A 15,211-nucleotide genomic window follows, 5' to 3' on the forward strand; every position below is an offset into this window, starting at 1 on the left:
AACATCTCTTTTTCTTGCGGCTTCTCCGTCCATCTCCACCTTCCAGCTCCATTCTTACTGGTAAAGTGCACTCCATTTCCACTGGGACTCTCCTTTGACCCATTCATTCTCCACAAGCTATCTCAGAGGATATCTTAAAAACACACCCCTAGGCTGGGGGAGGAGCTCAGTGGAAGAGCAGGCATGTGTGTGTGTGTGTGTGTGTGTGTGTGTGTGTGTGTGTTGTGTGTGTTGCCCTGGGGTCCAGACACACACACACACCCCAAAGCAAAGCAAAAAACCTGAATTCAAACCAAAGAAACCAAACCAAACCAAACCAAACCAAACAACCAACCAAAAACTCTACAAAACAAAAACAAAAAAACACCAAAAACAAAAACTCTAAATCACATGATTCCCTTTCTTAAAAATTCTCCAGTGGCTCCTCATCATTCTTAGACTCATATTCTTTTTTTTTTTTTTTGATACTCGGGATTGAACCCAGGGGAGCTTAACCACTAAGCCACATCCTCAGCCCTTTTTAAAATATTTTATTAGAGACAGGGTGTCTCTGAGTTGCTTAGCGCCTAGCTTTTGCTGAGGCTGGTTTTGAACTTGAAATCCTCCTGCCTCAGCCTCCTGAGTGGCTGGGATAACAGGTGTGCACTACTTTACCGGGCCATCCCATCCTTCTTTAATTTTTAAATTTTGAGACACAGTCTTGCTACCTTGTCCAGGCTGGTCTTGAATTTGCAATCTTCCTGCCTTAGCCTCCAGAATAGCTGAGATTACAGGCATAAAGGTCCAGCTTTAGACCCAAATTCTTTTTATTTATTTATTTATTTTTTAGTTTTCGGTGGACACAATATCTTTATTTTATTTTTATGTGGTGCTGAGGATCGAACCCAGAGCCCCGCGCATGCCAGGCCAGCGCGTCACCGCTTGAGCCACATCCCCAGCCCCCAAATTCTTTTTATTTTATTTTGTACTGAGGATTGAACCCAGGGGTGCTTAACCACTGAGCCACATCCCCAGCCCTTTTTTATATTTTATTTTGAGACAGGATCTTGCCAAGTTGCTTGGGGACTTGCCTAATTGTTGAGGCTCACTTTGAACTTGAAATCCTCCTGCCTCAGCTTCCTGAGCTACTGAGATTACAGGCTTGAGCCACCATATCTGGCTAGACCCAAATTCTTAATGGTTTAGCAGACACCCTGGGGGCTCTAGCCTCTTCTTCTACCACTGTCTCTCTCCCCTTCTCTGCACTGTAGACACACTGGTTGTGCTGGGTGTGGTTCCTTGGCAGACAGCATCCATTTCCACTCTGTCGCTTTCCTGTGCTACAGATGCTAGAAAGCTAAAACTCCTTCACAGTTAGGGCTTCAGCAATGACATGTATTGGCATGAGATTTGGAAGGTGGAAGGAAGGCAGGAGTAAGCCACAGTTTTGGCTGTTTTGACTTGTAAATTCGGTTTTACATTGCTTAAGTGAGGGGGTTCCTTCTGGAATTGTATCATTCAATGACACGGTAGTGCGAACAAGTTAGTAACTATTGCCATCCCTTAATCCCCACCACCTCTCACATTTAAATCTTTATATATCCTTTCTATCTCACTTTAAACATTTTCCATGGGAAGTTATCCCTGGCCCTTCAGACTGGACCAGCTCTCTCTATTAAAACAGGGATTTCAACTTGTATGTTTGCTGTATTTTCAAATTGTAGATGGATACAATACCTTCATTTTATTTATTTATTTTCATGTGGTGCTGAGGCTCTAACCCAGTGCCTCATATGTATGAGGCAAGTGCTCTGCCACTGAGCCACAGTCCCAGCCCCACCTTGTATGTTTCTTTCAATGCCTTTGTTGTAGAGGGGTTGCATGCAGCTGAAGCAAATGTGGGGTCCACAGCAATTAGTCCTTGCCCACCTGCAGGAAGGATTTCTAGCAAGTCACAGAGTAATAAGCAGGAATTTAATATTAAAGGTGAAAGCTAGCTCAAGCTAAATGGACCATCTTGGAAACATGTGGCTCTTCAGGGTTTGAGTCCCTTTGTTCTTGATTCATTTTTCATACCTGTCCCCTTTTTGATTGATAAATGGTTTATTATTATCCTGTTATTTTGTGTAGTTCTCAGCCAATTTTCTTTGTGAGGGTCCTGATGACCTGGTTACAAGAGAGAACTATGACTTACTTTGGGGTCTTGGAACAATAGTTTCCTTAAGGGGCCATAATTAACTATGACTGGGGGGGGGATTGGCATACCCGTTCCCATTTTCCAGATGTTTGTCTGCTTTGATAAAGTTCCCTCTCAACCCCCAGTCCTGTGCCTTGTGTGCCGTCCTCCCTGTAAGTTACCTCCCCATCGTGCTCCCTGACCGGCCTGCTCATGGCTGGCCGGGCAACACATTAACAGTCTGACCCCAGGGAGTTGCTCCCTGCGACATTCCATTGCTGAGAAAGGGAAAAGGCTTGGTGCTTCGTATACATGGGCTGAAAGAGAACGAAATGGAGGAGGCTGAGGCAAAATTCCATTCTTAGATAGGCCGAGGAGCCCCGTGTGTCACCTCTTTTTGGTCTTTCCAACCTTGGCTGTGAGCCCCGGCCAGCTGGAATGCGCAGTGAGCTCTCTGTGGGCGGGCGGTCTCTGCTCCCCTCTTGGCCCTCTCATCCCGCGGGTTTCAGGCAAGGTGCTGCCTCCTAGGGAGAGCTTTGCTTCAGACGTTTCTATACTGGCTGGCTGGTTTCTTCCCCAGGACAAATACCTTTTTTTTTGAGCCGGCAAAAAAAAGGGTGTGTGTGGGGGGGCGTCCTGCTAAGTTGTCTAGGCTGGCCTCTGCGTCAGTCTCCCCAGTAGCCATGATCGCGGGCCATCAGCCCAGTATCTTAAGACGCTGTACACAACTGTGAAGCCTGCCCGCTCGGCCACAGGCTCCCGTCCCGGCAAGCGCCCTCCTTGCTCATGGCGGCTCTGCAGAGCCCGGCAGGGCCCAGCTCGGAGGGCCCCCCAGTGCGTGGCATGAATCAGCTAGTCAGCCAGCCTCAGGCTGGGGCTCCCACGAACAGTGAAGCATTGTAACTTGGGGGCTGCCTGATCTGGGGAGGAAGCCGGGGGAGGCTAGCTGGGATCCAGCCCCTGGCTCAGTCCCTGGGTTGCTGGGCAGGCGGTCCTGGAGCGGATCCTGTGGGGGATGGGCAGGGAAACAGTTTCTTCCCGGCTGCTCCTGGAGAGTGGGGGGCGGAGCGCGGGAGGGAAGGTCCCTTCCACCGTGGCGGTGTCTTGGCGCTGAGCCAGCTGCACGGAAGGGGGTGGGGAGCCTGGTGAAAGCAGGCCTTCTCCCGGCCAGCGGCCTCCAGGGCTGTCAGAGGGAGGGAAACCGCTGGCAGAGAAGGGGGAAATGGGGGAACGGGGAGGGCGGGTCTGGTTGCTGTGGGACACAGGAAGGAGAGGGGCTGAGCTGGCCCTGGAATCTCAAGAGCCTACCAGGCCCCAGATCAGCTCAAATCACTGAGCCAGAGAATCAATATACTGGAAAAATTTTAACTCTTTATCACAGCTAGAAAGTCCTTCGGAGGGTTGTTTCTAGGGTCTGCAGAGAACTGAACCCAGGAGTTCAGACCTGGACCCTATTCTGCCCTCAGGCCCAAAGGTCTGGGAGAGGAGTTTGGAAAAGTGTCAGCTGAGGTATTTCTCCCTCTCCACCAGAACCCCTTCTCCTGTTCAGCTGGAAGAGATGGCATTTTTCTAACAGCCAAGATGCTTTGTATCCCATTCACGGCACTTAAGATAACTGCCCACATCTCATCTTCCTCTTCCCCACTGGTCTGCAGTCCAGTCATCAAACCTGGCTGCCCATCAGAAATGCTTGCGGAAGCTTGCTCCAGTGAGTCAGTCTTTGGACCTGGGTCGGGGCTTGAAACGTGCGTTTTAACAGTATACCGAGTGACTGATGCTGCACTGAGTTTAGGTAAGAACTCCAGTGGGCCTGGCACAACAGTAGGTGCTAAGTGTTGCCTGCAGGGGCGGTAAATACATTTGCAGGATAAACAAATGGTGTGTAGGGAGTTGCATTGAACTGGTGTCTGTGTAACTGTGCACCTTACACTTTAGAAGGAAACAGCTCAATGTGATAGCAATACAAAAGATAAATATTTATTTAGAACAAAACTTTTTAACAATTGATTTTACATTCTAAGCCACAAGGAAATAGCAAAACATATAGCAAAAGAAGACAAAAACTAAAAAGCAGTGTATTGTCTTTTCTACTTCAACTTGATAACACTTAGTTGGCCCATGCCCTCTTGCTTGGCCTATCTCCCAAGTACATTTTACAGTTAACAGCTCACTCATAACTGGTAAACCGCCTTTCTCCTGAGGGTCAGGAGGTTGCAGATGAGCTCCAGCTAGCTCCTTCTGTAGGGTTCCTAGCTACTGAGGCTAAGGTGCAAATGTAAACCTTTGGTAGGTGTCTTTACTCAGGGGCACCCCCGTTTCTCACTGGTGCCGATGAATGAGGAAGGAGGAGGCTTCCAAAGGACCTGGCACATTTAATTCAGATATGACCCTCCAGGGAGCAATGAATGCACCATGGAGTTTGTGCCTCAGTCCCTTCCCTATCTTCCAAATATTCCAAAACCCCTGCCAAACCTTCTCTTTCTGTTCCCTCCCCCAGATAGCTCAGCTTTGCTCTGGGTTTGTCACTGTGGAGAGATCAGCCTTTCTGGGCCCTCAAGTGTTGAGGAAATTGTTGTGAAGTGTGAGAGGTAGTGGGATGAGCACCGGGCTTGGGGTCGGGGACTCTACTATGGGCTGGCTCTGGCACCAGACAGCTATGCAACTTGGACCCAGTCATTTCATCTCCATGGGTATGTTTCATCTGCTGAAAAACCAAGGAATTGGTCCAAACCAACTCTGAGGTCCTTTCCAAGCAGGGAAAATTCTAGATTCCATGATTCTATGAAAAATGGTTTCTGAGCCACCAGAAGAGCTGCCACAAAGTCCATGCATTTTTATGCCATAAGAGAGGCCCTCAGCCACCATTCAGAGCTTATTGGTTTAGATTATATACACTTCTAACAACACTGGTTCCACAAATTCTCAGACCACAGAGATTAGAAGCAGCAAATTAAAAAGGGGACGAGGGAGAGCTGCAGAAGGTAGACACTCTGACAGAAGCCACGGTCAACAATGTTTTCAATTCAACAAACACTGATGGAGCGCCTACCGGTGTTGGACCCCGCACCTCATGGTGGGGCGTAAAGATGGGCAAAGGCAGCCCGAATGGTAAAAATCCGGGGAGAAAAAAAGGTATGGGGAGGGGCCAGTAAAAAGTACAAGAAAACAAAACAAAACAAAACCCCCAAAACAAATGGAAAAAAAAAGGAATTAAAAAAACCCTTCAAATACAAAAATGAAAATAAATTTAAAAAAGGGGGGGGGGCGACATATCTGCACGCTACATTTCTGGTAAGAGCCACCAATTCAGAACAGCCTGAAATGGAGTAAACTCGGTTTAAGAAGGCATAGAGAGATGTCTCTGGTAGGTTTTAAAAAGATCTCCTTCAAAAACGATAAAAAATGGTTTAAAAAAAAGTTTTGGCACTTAAGAGGGGTAAGCTGGCTGTGTGTTCACCCTGGCAGGCAGGCGGGCGGGCGTTCAGTGCCCCGCCACGCCGGTTAGCTGAGCCGCCACGGCATTGTGAACTGCTTTGGGACACTGGGCAAAGGCGTGTCCCCGCTTGCCACAGAGGTTGCACACGATGCCCTTCCGGCAGTAAGGGCTCAGGTGCCCCTCTTCCCCACACCTGAAACACCTGTCCTGCGTGCAGTTGCCGCTCATGTGGGTGCGGGAACCACACTTGAAGCACGTCTTGGGCTGCCCCTTGTACCAGCTGTACCCCCTCTCGGCCCCCAGGAAAAAGGCCCCCGGCAGGTGCCTGACCCCGCCCTCCCCCTGGCGCAGCTCGATCTCGCACTTGTACTCCCCGGTCCAGATCCCAAACCTGTCGGTCACTTTCACGGGCACCGCCAGCACGTCGCAGTGGCGCTTGAGCCAGGTCACGATGTCCTCCACGTCCACCGTCTCGTTCCGGAAGAGGATGAAGAGCGTTTTCAGGCTGGACTTGCTCCGCCCCAGCACCACAAAGTTCTCCCAGCAGTCCTCCTGCTCGCGCTTCTCCTCGTAGACGCGGAGGAACAGGGCCAGCTTCTCCGCCGAGCGGAAGCTCACGTCGAACTCGCGGCTGCCGGGGATCTGGATGACTGCGTAGATGTCGCTCGGGTCCATGCCGATGGAGCGCAGGATGAGCGCGCCCACTACGAAGTCCCGGGTCGGGCAGGAGCCCTCGTCACCCTGGAAACAGATGCGCACGAGGAAGCGACCTTTGCCCGGGCCCGCGGCCGCCGCCTGCTCATCCTGGAGGGGCCGCTCGGCCGCGTCCTCTGCCGCGCCGGGCCTGGAGGGGACCGCCATGGCCGCCCCCGCCTCGGCCTTCTTCCTTCTGCCCGGCTCGGCTGCGCCCTTCTTCTTGCGGGGGTCGGCCGCCTCCCCCGCCGGGTCTCTCCGGCGGCCTTTCGGGTCCCCGCGACCGGCCGGGGGGAAGTCGCCGAGGCCCGGCGCCGCCAGGCCCGCGGGAGCATTGAGTCCGCCTCCCGCGTTGCCGCCGCCTTCTTCCTCGCGTCGCGGCGCCCGCGATTCGCGGAACTCGCCCTTCTTCTCGGCCAGGTTCTTCACCACCTGGGCCCAGCCCATCTTCTCGCGCGTGCCCTCGGCCTCCTCGCCCCGGGCCGCGGGCCGCGCGGGGGGCAGAAGCTGCGGCCGGCCCCGCTTCCTCTCCTCCTCCGCGCCGCCGCCGGTGGCCATTTTACCTCCTTCCCAGCATCCTCCACTCGCTCCCGCAGCCAAAGGGCGCCCATCGCGCGCGCCCGCCCGCCCGGGGCTGTGGGGTTTGGAGTTTTTTTTTTTTTTTTTTTGAAATTCGACGCTTCTCTCCCCCGTCCCCCCGCCCCCCCGCAGGAGTGTTTACGTGCAGCGCATATTGGACGGCGCCGGCCCCCGGGCCCGGCAGCGGCTGAGCCCTGTTTCCGCAGGCGCCGGCTCCGGCCCCTCCTCCCGCCGCGGGACGGGGAGCTCGGCGGCCCTGCGCCCGGGCGGGCTTGGCAGCCTCGGCCTCGCTCTCGAGGATTTGGCATTTCGCAAGCGATCCTCGATGGTTTCATTCAAGCCGCGATGTTTAACGGCCCACGGCCGAAAGGCGGGACGGTGTAGAGGGAGATCTCGCTCATTTTGTTTGTTTTTTTTGGTGACTTTCAAATTTAAAAACAAACAAAAGCCGCACTTCGCTGTCCCTTCCCCCGAAGTGTACCACAATGCACGATTCCCCCTCCTAACGTTGGATCAAGAGCATTTGAAAACAAAGGAAAAAAAAAGAAAGAAAGAATTTTAGTGGAAATTTTGCCACTTTAACAACTTTATTATTAGCTACTGGGAATTGATCCAAGGGTTACATTACCACCGAGCTGCATCCCCAGTCTTTTTTATTCTTCGAGATGGGTCTTGCCAAATTGCTGAGGCTGGCCTCCAACTTGGAATCTTCCTGCCTCAGTCTCCCCAGTCACTGGTGTTACAGGTGTGCCCCTCCACACCTGTCAAAACTTTTACTGTACTAATCCCATTGTCCATTTGTTCGTCCTTATTTTTTGATGCATTTTTCAAGTAAGTCATTGCATTTTTGTTTTTTAAAAAACATCTCTTGTACTTATGATGATTATAATATATTGAGTGCTTTTTAAGTGCCCCATATTACGCTGAGCATACTGCATGCAGACTTTAACACATGGACTCTTCGGAATACAATGCTCTAAATACACTTATTTTACAGATAAGGAGGCAGGAGTTTGAAGAGAGAAGTTTGATCACTTGGCAGATTTAGGCAGTCCCTTGTGTAGGTAACTCTCAATAGCTACTCTCAAAGGACTACTATTAATATGTTAATAACTATCAAACTAATTAATTTATCTATTCATGCATTATAGGTTCATGTAACCTATGGCAAAGAGCTTGGTCCAAAGTGGATTCCTAGGAAAGTTAGTTAATTCTTCCTTTCTTCCACTGTTAAGAGTCTCTCCTGTTTCTCTAAAACATTTTCCAAATTCTACTTAGCTTTTTTTTTTTTTTTTTTTAAGGGGATTAAATCTAGGGGGCATTCTTATCACTGAGCTATACTACCAGCCCTTTTTAATTTTTTTGGTACAGGGATTGAACCCAGGGGTGCTTAATCACTGAGCCATATCCCTAGTCCTTTTTATTTTAGACAAGGTCTAGCTAAGTTGCTAAGGATCTTGCTAAATTGCTGAAGCTGGCCTCAGACTTGCAGTCTTCCTGCCTCAGCCTCTGGAGCCACTGGGAAGGATTATAGGCATGTGGCACTGCATCCAGCACCCCCACCCCAAGTCCTTTTCAAAAAACTTTTTTTAGGGGCTGGGGATGTGGCTCAAGCGGTAGCGCGCTTGACTGGCATGCGTGCGGCCCGGGTTCGATCCTCAGCACCACATACCAACAAAGATGTTGTGTCCGCCCAGAACTAAAAAATAAATATTAAAATTTCTCTCTCTTAAAAAAAAAAACAAACTTTTTTTAAACAGGGTCTTGCTAAGTTGCCTAGTCTGGCCTCCAACTGAGATCCTCCTGCCTCAGTCTCCCATCTTGCTGGAATTATACATATGTGCCACCACACCCAAGTTCTTCTTAGTATTTCGAATCTTTATTACTAGCTTACCATCTTTTCCTTTGCCTCCAACTCCAGGTCTCAGAAAAGTCAATAATCCCTGACTCTTGTGCCACTTGCACTTCCCAGTTCCCTTGCTTTATATCCCCAGATGCACCTTCCTCCATCCCTTCTCAGCCACTCATTCATGGTCATGCTCAGAACCTCAATATTACCAAAAATATCAGTCTTAGATCCATACCTCCCACTCTCTTACTCTTTCTGCTTGCCTGCTCAAGTCTTCCCATGCGAGGATATTTACAAAACCAGCAGAACATGTATTCTAAATAATCACTTATGATCTTACCTAAGTCCAGGTAACAATCACATTGAAAATCCACAAAAGTCAAGGTGAGGGTCCACTGTGGCCAGATCATCCATTTCTAAAGAAGAACTTGAACTCTAGTTTCTTCTTTTATGGGAAACGTTTTTCTCCTTACAATTCTTAAGCTATATCTGGAACCTCCATATAAGTTTTAAAACTAGTCTACTAAATTCCAAAAAGCCATAGCATTTTAGTTGAAATCACATTGCATTTATACAGAACTGGCATTTAAAATGCTGAGTCTCGCCATCTATGACCCTACTTAATTTATCATTTATTTAGATCTCTTTTTTTATGAAAAAAAATTTTTTTTCACTGAGGAATGAACCCAGGGGCACTCAACCACTGAGTCACGTCCCCAGCCCTTTTCTGTATTTTATTTAGAGATAGGGTCTCACTGAGTTGCTGAGCTCCTCGTTTTTGCTGAGGCTGACTCTGAAATTGTGATCCTCCTGCCTTAGCCTCCTGAGCCACTGGGATTACAGATGTGGGCCACTGCATGCAGGTTGAATTTCAGTAGCATATTTTTTTTTTCCAGAAAAATCTCAATTTTGGGATACATTCCAAGATGTTATATGGATTGGATGCTACTGTAAGTGAAATTATCATAAATGTAAATATATTGTTTGTTGATGGTAGTTAGAGGGAACACAATTGAACTTTGAGTACTGACCCCATATTTAGCAACAAAGGTGAAACCTGAAAATTTTTCCATGGTTTCTTTCTGCCTCCTTTTTGTACTGCCATAATGGTGCGCATGCAGGTCCTGGCTGATGCTCTCAAGAGCATTCACAGAGCTGAAAAGTCAAGTCCTTATTAGGCCACTCTCCAGAGTCATCTTCGGTTTCTGACTGTGATGAGGAAGCGTGGTTACATCGGCAAATTGGAAACCACTGATGATCACAGAGCTGGGGAAATGGCTGTGAACCTTACACGTAGGTGGGACAAGCGAGGTGTGATCAGCCCCAGAGTTGATGTGCAGCTCAAAGACCTAGAAAAGTGGCAGAGTCACCTGTTCCCATTTTGTTTTTTTTGGTACCTGGGATTGAACTTGGGAGCACTCAACCACTGAGCCTCATCCCCAGCCCTATGTTGTATTTTATTTAGAGACAGAGTCTCACTGAGTTACTTAGGGCCTTGCTAAGTTGCTGAGGTTGGCTTTGAACTTGGGATCCTCCTGCCTCAGCCTCCCAAGCTGCTGGGATTACAGATGTGTGCCAACCATACCCGGGTCACCTGCTCCCATTTTGTCAGTTCAGGTTCATCCTATTGACACCCTCAGCTAGCATTCTGGACCATGAAAATATAGAAGGGATAATCCTGAGAGCCTTTTTCCAGGGATGCAAACCATACATACAAATTAAATGCCTCAGTGAAGATAAATGCCTCAAAGTAGGTTCCAGTGGTTTTGGAATCTACTTTTCTATGTTGACAGTCCTGTTGTTTGTGAATAAGGAAGGTTTTGTTTTTCTTTTTAGTTTTCATGCTTTTTCTTGTCTTACTGTATCAGCCAGGACCTCTCATACTCAGCATATTTTGGACATTTTTTGCATCGTCTCTGACTTTAAAGATTTTCATTTGTAGTTTGAAAAGATTTGACTTGTGGATTGGGTTCACTTTATCTTTTTTTTTTTTTTTTCCAGTACTGGGGTCTGAACCCATGCCTGTAATCCGAGGGACTTGGGAGGCTGAGGCAGAATGATTGCAAGTTTGAGATCAGTCTGGGCAACTTAGTGAGACCCTGTCTCCAAATTAAAAATAAAAAGGGGGGGCTGGGGATATGGCTCAAGCGGTAGCGCACTCGCCTGGCATGCGTGCGGCCCGGGTTCGATCCTCAGCACCACATACAAAAACAAAGATGTTGTGTCCGCCGAGAACTAAAAATAAATATAAAAAAAATTTTAAAAACAAAAATAAAAAGGTCTGGGGATGTAGCTCAGTGGTAGAGCACTTACCATGTGCAAGGCCCTGGGTTCATTCCCTAATACCACAACAAACAACAGCAACAACCCAGGACAGATAGATGTGTGCAGGCTAGGCCAGGCCAACAAGTTTGCCATCTTTGGCTAAGGTATCATTATTTCCACTTTACACAGGAGACTGAGGGGGTAAAGGGACCTGTCTCAGGAGTATCTCTGAGATCCTTGAGAGCTAGGCCATGTCTTCCTCTCTGTCTTCACAGATGATTGCAGGGGGGACAACAGTTACCTAGTGCTCTGTGAGCACTTAGTGACAGCTGGTTTTTGAGTTCTTAGGAAACTTACTATGTTAGTTTGAAATAACCGAATGGCAGAAAATTCTAGAATAATGGAAAGATAAGAATGAAACTTCTCTCTGTCATAAGTCTGGAGGTACACAGCTCAGACCTGGTGTTGTGGCTTCACAGTCAGGGACAGGCTGGAGCCAAGCAGACCGGATCCATCCTCTGTCACACTTCACCTTCACACCTGCAGGAAGGAAAGGCCACTTCATCTTGCCCAGCTACAGTGAAATAGGAGGTTATACCAGGTGCTCACGAAACAGAAATGCCACTCAAACAGGGATAAGTGCAGTATCTTCAATCTCAGTTCAAACATCAGCTTTGATGTTACAACAATGATCGTCAATGGCCCCTCAAATATGTTTTGGCCTTGATTACAAGGGCAGCCTTTTAAACATGCTTAAGTGTATTCATTTCTAAAATGTGAAAACGTTTATTTTGAGACAGGGTCTCGATGAGTTGCTGAGGGTCCCAAACTTGGAATCATCTTGCCTCAGCCCCCTGAGTTGCTGGGATTACAGGCATGTGTCCCCATGCCAGCTGGGAGTTTACTTCTTTTTAATGAAACAGCACAGAATTTGGCCGGCAGGCAGCGTAGGCAGCTAATTGTATGTTGCAAGATTGTCAGGGGCCCAGGTTTCTTCTATCTTGATCTTCCATATGTAGACTTTAGTAGGATGTTTTTGGCCTGCACGTGTCAGAAAACTCAACTCTAAATGATTCACCCAGCAAGATGATTTGTTATTTAATCTTGAGTAATTTCTAGATAGGTGACAGGGTTGGCTAACTTAATGACCCAGAAATGCTATCAAGGAACAGGTTTCCCCAACTTTCCCCTTTACCATTCTCAGTATGTCCTCTTTGGCGAACTCTCCTCACAATTCCACAATCCAGGAATCCCGAGAAGACATGACAATATTTACTAGCAGATAAAGGATGATTTTCTGCACTGTTTTTTTTTTTTTTCATTTTAGGTTGACACAATATTTTTATTTCATGTTTATGTAGTGCTGAGGATTGAACCCAGTGCCTCATGCCACTGAGCCACAATCCCAGCCCCTCTGCACTGTGTTTTAAAAAGAGTGTTTAAAACCTTTCCCCAAAGTCTCTGAGTAGACTTCTCTCCCTGCCTCCTTGGCTGGACTTTGATTGCCTATGACTAGCTCTGTAACTGGTAAGGGTAATAGGCCCACAAAGCCTATCTCAGACCAATCATAACTACTGGAGCTGGGACTGGGGCTGGGGCCACCTTCTCTAAAACAAATGCATAACGGACAAGGTCAGGGTCTATTAATTGGGATGGAGTAGAGAACAGTTGTTGGGTAGGCCGCCACACCTGGGTCTACCATATATTGCTACCTGCTGTTTTTTTTTTTTCCTTTGGTACCAGGGATTGAACTCAGGGGCACTTGACCACTGAGCCACATCCCCAGCCCAATTTTATATTTTATTTAGAGACAGAGTCTCACTGAGTTTCTTGGTACCTTGCTTTTGCTGAGGCTGGTTTTGAACTCACGATCCTCCTACCTCAGCCTCCTGAGCCACTGGGGTTTTAGGTGTTCGCCACCACGCCTGATGCTCCTTGCTATTTTTTAATGGTTTCCTGGTACAGAGAGCTTCCCAGTCAGAGTGCTGTAGTACAGTGGGCTCTGCAAATGGGAGTACCCAAAATAGTGATTCCCTCACATTCAGGGGCAGCCAAGAGGGGCCTGGGTAGCTAGAATGCCCAGGCTTGTTGCTTTTGCCATAGTAGCCTTTTCTGTTTACTCTGGTGGGCAGTGCCGTTTGAAACATTCTCCCATGATTTTTACTTTTTTTTTTTTTGATACCTGGGATTGAATCCAGGGGTGCTTAACTACTGAGCCACATCTCCACCCCCTTTTTGTATTTTATTTAGAGATACTGTCTCGCTGAATTACTTAAGGCCTTGCTAAATTGCTGAGGCTGGCTTTGAATCCATGATCCTCCTGCCTCAGCCTCCAGAGCTGCTGGGATTACAGGCATGCACCACCATGCACGGCTTCTCCCATGATTTTTAAGAGGTATAAAGGTTGGAGCTAGCCATAGTGGTGCATGCCTTAAATCTCAATGACTTGGGAGAGTGAGGCAGGAAGATTACAAATTCAAGGCCAGTCCAGCAACTTGAGGAGGCCCTAAGCAATTTAGACCTCATCTCAAACAAACAAGCAAGCAAACAAATAAACAAATGGGCTGGGGAGGTAGCTCTGTGACAAAGTTCTCCTTTGTTCAATCACCCCCTTTTGCGTGTGCAGGTTAGAGATTTCTATTAGACACCCAAGTGGAGATGTCAAGTAGGGGGTTGGATGTTCGTAGATGGAATTCAGGGGGGAGTTCTGGGCTGGAGATGTGAGTTTGCGTGAATACAGATGACATCCACACCAAGACCCTGGAAGGGAGCAGGAATGAAGTAAGAGAAAAAGAGGGAGAGGGTGGAGTCTGAGCCCTGGGATGCTTTAATAATAAAAGAGAAGGAGCCAGCAAAGAAACTGAAGGGAGAGGGACTTCCTGGACAACACATTAAGAAAATATGTCAAGGGAGGGCTGGGAATGTGGCTCAGGCGGTAGCGCGCTTGTCTGGCATGCGTGCGGCCAGGGTTCAATCCTCAGCACCACATACCAACAAAGATGTTGTGTCCGCCGAGAACTAAGAAATAAATATTAAAAATTCTCTCTCTCTCTCTCTCTCTCTCTCTCTCTCTCTCTCTCCTCTCTCACTCTCTCTTTAAAAAAAAAAAGAAAAAGAAAAAAGGAAAATATGTCAAGGGAGGGAGTAATCTGCCATGTTCAATGCTGAAGGCAGGCTAAATGAGGGGAGAACTGGAAAGTGACCAAGGGACTTAGGAAAGAGGAGGCCACTGATTTGTTGACAAGGGTAATTCCAAAGATGAGGTAGGGAGTGAAAATCTTGAATTTTGGGGAAAGGAATAGGAATCCACAGGCAAACCTCTTTAGGAGTTTTGCTGTAAAGTGAAGCAGAAAAAGAGGGTACAGCTGGAGAAGTGGTTCGTATTTATTTTTTTCATTCTGTTGGAGGGATGAACCCAGGGCCTGTGCATGCTGGGCAATCACTCTACCACAGAACTACAATCCCACCTCTCACTGTTTTTTTTTTTTTTTTTAATAGAAGAAATGAAAACATTCGCTATACCAATGGGATGATGAAAAGGAGAGGGAAAACGATGATGCGGGAGAAAAAGGGGGCAAATGTTGGGCTTATGTATTTGAGAAAATGACAGTGTGTAAGAATAAGTGTAGAAATAGGTTTTAGTAGGCAATTAATACATAGTTAAGAAAAGGAGGCTGCAGGTATGGCTTAGGGATGCAGCGCTTGTCTAGCATCTGTGAAACCCTGGGCTTGATGCCCAGCAACACACACACACACACACACACACACACACACACACACACACACAGAGTTAAGAGAAGGGAGGCAAGTGGGAAGGTAAATGAAACGTGACTTTGTGTTTACTATTTCCCACGATTTTAGTAAAATTGGGAGTGAGGATGAGGGAGAAAGTGATGGAAGTTCGATGAGAGTGGAGAAATATAATTTTTTTAGAATTGCGGGCGGGGCAAGGTGAGAGATATTTGAAACCGAGCAGCGATGAATGCGGGGTGTGCTATTAGCTTGCGCGAATAGTTCCTCTAGGCACTCCGTAGTCGGTTTCCTTGGAAACCGAGACGCGCGAGCGCGAGAAAGCACCTTGTCTGTGGGAAATTTGATTGGCTTGGGTTGCCGCGATCCGCTCCAGATAAAAAAAGCTGGAGAAGCCGAACAGGCATCTCAGAGATCAAGGACCCACGGACTCAGGACTCTACACTTTTCCCCAATGGAGTACGACTTTCAGAAGTAGAAAGGA

At 47.8% G+C, this 15,211-nt stretch overlaps 1 protein-coding gene across 1 annotated transcript; it reads right to left on the reverse strand.

Annotated features, from left to right (window-relative positions):
- Positions 1 to 4,116: 4,116 nt before the first annotated feature.
- On the reverse strand, positions 4,117 to 6,842 carry Zcchc3 (zinc finger CCHC-type containing 3). Its single transcript, XM_026402137.2, has one exon. It carries the CDS (start codon positions 6,840 to 6,842, stop codon positions 5,637 to 5,639), a length of 1,206 nt encoding a protein of 401 aa, XP_026257922.2. The 3' UTR covers positions 4,117 to 5,636.
- Positions 6,843 to 15,211: the final 8,369 nt, after the last annotated feature.

This window comes from Urocitellus parryii, chromosome 6 (assembly GCF_045843805.1).
Source record: "Urocitellus parryii isolate mUroPar1 chromosome 6, mUroPar1.hap1, whole genome shotgun sequence".
Classification (NCBI taxonomy): Eukaryota; Metazoa; Chordata; class Mammalia; order Rodentia; family Sciuridae; genus Urocitellus; species Urocitellus parryii.